Below are 6,399 nucleotides of genomic sequence, written 5' to 3' on the forward strand. Positions count from 1 at the left end.
CAGCCCCTAGAGCCTGGCACTTTGAACTTGGACTTAAAGCCTCCAAATTGTAAGAATAAACTCCTGTTTGTTAAGGCCATCCCATTTGTGGTATATTTCTTGTCAGAGGGGCATTAGGTAACCAGAACAACCACTGTACCACCAGTGCTCCTTTTCTCGTATTAACTGAAAAAACCAAATGCACTATCATCAAGCTGATTCCGACTCATAGCAACCCTATAGGCCAAAGTAGAGCTGCCCCATAGGGTTTTCAAGGCTATATATCTTTACAGAAACAGACTGCTTCATCTTTCTCCCATGGAGTGGATGATGGGTTAGAACCACTTACCTTTTGGTTAGCAGACGAATGCTTTAACCACTGCACCACCAGAGTTCCTTCTCTTGTACCAACCCAAGTCTCAACTGCCACTGAGTCAACTCTGACTCATTGTGAGCCCCCAGTGGGTTTCTAAGGCTGTAAATCTTTATGGAAATAGATTGCCTCATCTTCCTCCCACAAAGCAGCTAGTGGGTTTGAACTACTGACCCCTATGAACCTGTTCTGACTCACCTACAAATTCCACTTAAACATACAGTTAGGATAGATGTTGTTCACAACCCAGTGACTGCCTGGCACACACACACACACACACATACTCACACATGTCCTTATTTAACAGTTAGTAGGAGCTCTATGTAATAGAATTTTCTTTTTAAGTAATGCAATTATATTCACAGTTTAACTAAATCTTTTCACAACAATTACAGTCAGCAAAGGAGAAATTGTTCTACTATAACAACAACAACAAAAAACTCACTGCCATCGAGTTGGCGACCCCTCCTTGGAGTTCTCTATGAAAGTAGATCGCCCAATCTTCTTTCTGAAGAGTGGCTAGTGGGTTTGAACCGCCAGCCTTCTGGTTAGCAGTCAAATGCCTTAGGCACTACACCAGAGCTCCCTATTCTTATATAGTCATTATTTTTGTGTTTCTTTTTTCATTCTATGTAAAAAAAGAAGAGACTAAAAATGTTAAAACAATGATTAAAAAATCTGTATATTCTTCATAAGACATTGCGTTATTCCGATAGGCTATACCACAGTCAATCATTTTCCACTTATTAAAAATAAGCTATCTTCTTTGGAAGTCACTATGCAGTAGTTTTAGGACATGTTCTGACTTTGAGGCATACAGTCAATACTTGGATAACATCAGAAGAGTGTGTGTGTGAGCAAGTGTGCATGCATGTTTATTACCTTTTCTCTCAATGCCTAAACTTTCAACTTTGAGTCTCACGTCCTGCAATAATTTTATTTTCATTACATTCTATAAAATTACCTGTCGAGAGAAATTATCTCTGCATATATATGTGTATGTACATGTGTGTGTGCACGTGTATGTGTATAAAATATCTCCTGATTTTATATCAATAAATTTTAGGTAGTACACCAGGATATCTTTTTCTTTTTCCGTATCCTCATAGCTAGCAAGCAATTAATAGAGGCTAGATGATCCATTCTTTATTCTTATGATTCCTTCTGCTTATATCCACCATGGATTTGTCCATCCTACAAAACCAAACCTATTCTCCTCCTCCGGCCTTCTAAACCTGGTCAAATATGCTCATACTAAATTTACACAATCTTTGAATATAAAATAAATATTATTTGAAATGTTTCAAATGAAAGGAAAGAAATGAGACATTTAGGGGACTGCATGTTACTTTTCAGGAAGGTAAGAGTTTATAAGTGATAAAACAGAATAATTTTCTCTCAAACCTTACTCACTTCATCAGGCTCTTCAAGGAATTTGATGACACGATTAAGGTCCATAGGCTTTAAAATATCCTAAAAAACATACAACTCTTAGTTTTCTATTAATGAGTATGAAGTAATCACATCAAACATATTATTTTCATATTATATTTTCCCTTAGCAACTTAAAAATATAACAAAAAGATAGTGAGGGGAGAATGAAAAGCAGTTGAGACTTTATAGGAGTAAATATATTTTGGAGCAAAAAAATAATCTTCTGAATTCTAGTATTACATGAAAATCTTAGTATCTTCAAATTTCATTAGCCCTAATAGGCACAAGAGATCATCCGGAATATTAGCACTTTCATGCTTTGGAAACAAAATCGTATTCCACGTGCATACACATTTCACCGAGTTTGCCTATGCAGATGTATGAGAGGTTACCTTCTAAACTACACAGATGTATAAGAGTATACCTTTTAAACTCTGTGTAGGAGATGTTGTCCTAAACTAGGAATCCTCTCTTTCAATTGGTACCAGCATTCTTCCAGTCATCTGTATTAAACAGGTATCTCCTCGTTCTACATCTTAATTACTTCTTGAGCCCATTGCCTCTTACTGTCTTATTTGTTTCTTATTTCTCACTCAGTTGTGATGATCTGCTGTTGTTCTCCTTGCCTCACCCCCTTGCCCTCTTCAACAATGCCCTATAGTCAGAATATAAAACTCCAAACTGAATATAATTTATCCAAACCATTCAAGACTCCCTATTAACTCCCCTTACCTCTAACCTGTGCTTTCACTTATATTGTTGCAATAATATTCCTCCTGTTGGTTAACTCCCATAAGTCCTTCAAGACTCAGCTGCAATGTTACTTTCCCAAGGTATGAATAAGGTTAGGATACATGCACCTCCCCTGTGCTCTAATAGCACCCTAAGTTTATATATATTACAATTGCCATCATGTTGCGCTAAAATGGTTTACCATCTACCTCCCATTTTTTCCTGACCCAAAGTAAATTGGCAAGGACCTTTGTTTCACACATCTCTAGCACTTAACACCCACCACTTATGTGTAAATTTGTCCTCCTGTGGTGGCTTGCATGTTCTTGTGAGGCTGCAGGCTAGTCCACAAATACCAGCAGGGTCACCCGTGGTGGAAAAGTTTTAGCAGAGCTTTCAGACTAAGACAGACTGGAAAGAAGGATGGGACCATCCACTTTTGAATAAATGGGCCACTGAAATTGGCCAGCAAATTGAACAGCAGTGAAATACCATCTGATATATTACTGGAAAACGTTCTGAATATCAGTGAATCATTGATATAATGCTGGAAGATAAACCCCTCAGGTTGGAAGGTATTCAAAATGCAACTGAAGCAGAGCTACCTCCTCAAAGTAGAGTTGACCTTAATGACATAGATGGAGTAAAGCTTCCATTTCATTTGCTGATGGGGCATGTTTTGGTTACCTAGTGCCACTCTGACAAGAATATACCATAAACGGGATGGCCTCAACAAACAGGAATTTATTCTCTTATAGTTTGGATGCTTTAAGTCCAAGTTCAAAGTGCCAGGCTCCAGGGACTGGGTGAAAGCCCCTCGACCTTGGGCTTTAGCTCTGCCTCTTGCTCCTAGCCCACTGAAGCCAGAGACATCTTTTCACTCAGGCAGCTTTTGGCTGCTGGGGCTAACAAGCCCAAGTCCATTGTAAGTTCCAAGGTCGGTAGAGCATGGCAGGCTGCTGAACAATGACATGGCTACATGTAGGGTCTAAGCATGCCATAAGCTAAAGACCATTCCCAAAGCTATTTCTTATGTATGGGAAGCAGATCACACACCTAAAGGCTGCTTCCAGTAGATTCCACCATGGAGTTGATTACCAGTCTCATCATGGGGAATACTACATCCAGCTGCCCAGGCACTCAACCAGGCCTAACCAAGTTAACACACACTTAACCACCACAAGGCATGACTCAAAATGGGAAAAAGATATTTGCAAACTTTCATTAATACACAGAATGTGGAATGTACAAAGTATGAATGTAAAAAAAAAAAAAAAAAAAAGGAAGTTGTCCAAAGTGAAATGGAACACACAAGATTGATATCCTAGGGATTCTCACTGCCACTGAGCTGGATCCGACTCATAGCGACCCCTCCTTGGGTTTCTGAGGCATTATCTCTAAGGAAGGAGATTGCCCAATCTTCCTTCTGAGGAGTGGCTGGTGGGTTTGAACTGCCAGCCTTCTGGTTAGGAGTCAAATGCTTTAGGCACTATACCACCAGAACTCGTCATCCTAGGGATTAGTAAACTGAAATGGACTGTTATCAGCAATTTTGAATCAGTACAGCCAATGGTCTACTATGCCAGGAATGACAAACTGAATACGAATGACACTGCATTCATTATCAAAAAGAATATTTCAAGATCTCTCTTGAAGTAGCAAAGACTGTGAGGATGGTGAAGGATAGGGCAGTGTTTTGTTCTATTGTACATAGGCTTGTTATGAGTTGGAATTCACTTGGCAGAACCTAACAACATCATCATCATCTTGAAGTAGAATGCTGTCAGTGACAGAATAATATCCCTACACTTATAAGGAAGATCAGTTAATACTACTATTATTCAAGTATATGCACCAACCACTAAAGCCAAAGGTAAAGAAATATAGAAGATTTTTACCAAATTCCACAGTCCAAAATTGACCAAACATTCAGTCAAGATATATTGATAAATACTGGTGATTAGAATTTGAAACTTGGAAACAAAGAAGCATTGGCAGCTGGAAAATATGGCCTTGGTGACAGAAATGATGCCAGAGATCAAAGGATCAGGAAAATGGAGAAAAGATTAAAGTTGTCAAATATTTCCTTTTTCTTGGATCCACAATCAATGCCCATGGAAACAGCAGTCAAGAAATCAAATGAGTATTGCATTTGGCAAATCTGCTGCAAAAGAGCTCTGAAACTGTTAAAAAGCAAACATGTCACTTTGAGGACTAAGGTGCACTTTTCAATAGCCTCAAATTCTTCATAACTTCAATCTTTTCTCAACTTATGGTGATGTGGCTTATTGGTGCTGTTGTGAGGATTTTTTTTTAATGTTATTTTAATCCATACCGAAGAGTGCAGTCTTTGATCTTCATCAGTAAGTGCTTCAAATCTTCTTCACTTTCAGCAAACAAGGTTGTGTCATCATCATATCACAGGTTGTTAATGAGTCTTCTTCCAATCCTGATGCTGCATTCTTCTTTGTACAGTCTAACTTCTTGAATTATTCGCTCAGCATACAGATTGAATAATAATAGTGCAAGAATACAACCCTGATGCACAACTTTCCTGATTTTAAACCATGTAGTATCCTTTGTCTATTCAAATGTCTGCCTCTTGGTCTATGTACAGGTTCTGCCTGAGCACAATTAAGTGTTTTGGAATTCTCATTCTTTGCAATGCTGTTCTTAATTTGTTATGATCCACACAGTGGGATGCCTTTAGCATATTCAATAAAACACAAGGAAATACCTTTCTGGCATTCTCTGCTTTCAGCCATGATCCATTTGACATCTGCAATGATATCCTTCATTTTCTGTCCTCTTCTTAATCCAGCTTGAATTTCTGACCACTCCCTGCTACAATCATTTGTTAATTATCTTCAGAAAAATTTTGCTTGTATGTGATACTAATGATATTGTAATTTTAACATTCTGTTGGATCATATTTCTTTGGAATGGGTGCCAGTCAGCCAGGTAGCCATCTTGCAAATTTCTTCTCACAGATGAGTGAGCACTACCAGCATTACATCCATTTGGAAGAGCATCTTAATTGGTATTCCATAAATTCCTGGAGCCTTATTTTTTTGCCAATGCCTTCAGTGCAGCTTAGACTTCTTCCTTAGTACCACTGGTTCTTGATCATATACTATCTCCTGAAATGGCTAAACATTCACCAATTCTTTTTGATATAAGGACTCTGTGTATTCCTTCTATCTTCTTTTGATGCTTCCTGAGTTGTTTAAATTTTGCTCATAGAATCCTTCAGTATTACAACTCAAGGCATGAATTTTTTCTTCAGTTCTTTCAGCTTTAGAAATAATGCTGAGTCTGTTATTCCCTTTTGGCTTTCTAACTCCAGGTCTTTCCATATTTCACTATAATTTTTTACTTTGTTTTTTCAAGCGCCCTTTGAAATTGTCTATTCAGCTTTTTTACTTCATGATGAAATAAGTACTTATACCAAAACACACACCAAACTCACTGCCATCGAGTCAATTTGACTTATAGCAACCTCTCCTTGGGTTTCTGAGGTAGTGTCTCTATGGAAGTAGATTGCCCAATCTTCCTTCTGAGGGGTGGCTGGTGGGTTTGAACTGCCAGCTATCTAGTCAGCAGTCAGATGCCTTAGGCACTAGGCCACCAGAGCTTCCATGAGTACTTATATAGCATAGAAATCTTTTTATTTATTTATTTATTTTTATTTGGGTGAAGATTTACAGAGTAAATTCACTTTCCAAACAGCAGTTCACATATACTTTGTCGCATGTCATTGACCACAGTTTACCACAATGCAACAGCTCCCCTCCCACTTCCTCTCCATAGTTACCTCTTCCCAGTGACCATCCCTCCATACTCTCCTGTGCCCTGAGCTGTCTCCCTGTGCATAAGCACCC

General features: G+C 38.5%; 1 protein-coding gene across 1 annotated transcript in view; it reads right to left on the minus strand.

Moving 5' to 3' along the window:
- CFAP69 (cilia and flagella associated protein 69) overlaps positions 1-6,399 on the minus strand; it is a 133,590-nt gene that overhangs the window by 95,832 nt on the left and 31,359 nt on the right. Inside the window, exon 2 of the mRNA XM_007939831.2 lies at positions 1,766-1,825. Coding sequence (XP_007938022.2) covers positions 1,766-1,825 — 60 coding nt within the window. The remainder of the gene's footprint in view (positions 1-1,765; positions 1,826-6,399) is intronic.

Source organism: Orycteropus afer, unplaced genomic scaffold (genome assembly GCF_000298275.1).
Source record: "Orycteropus afer afer isolate SDZICR_OR568_19922 unplaced genomic scaffold, OryAfe1.0 scaffold00063, whole genome shotgun sequence".
NCBI lineage: Eukaryota > Metazoa > Chordata > Mammalia > Tubulidentata > Orycteropodidae > Orycteropus > Orycteropus afer.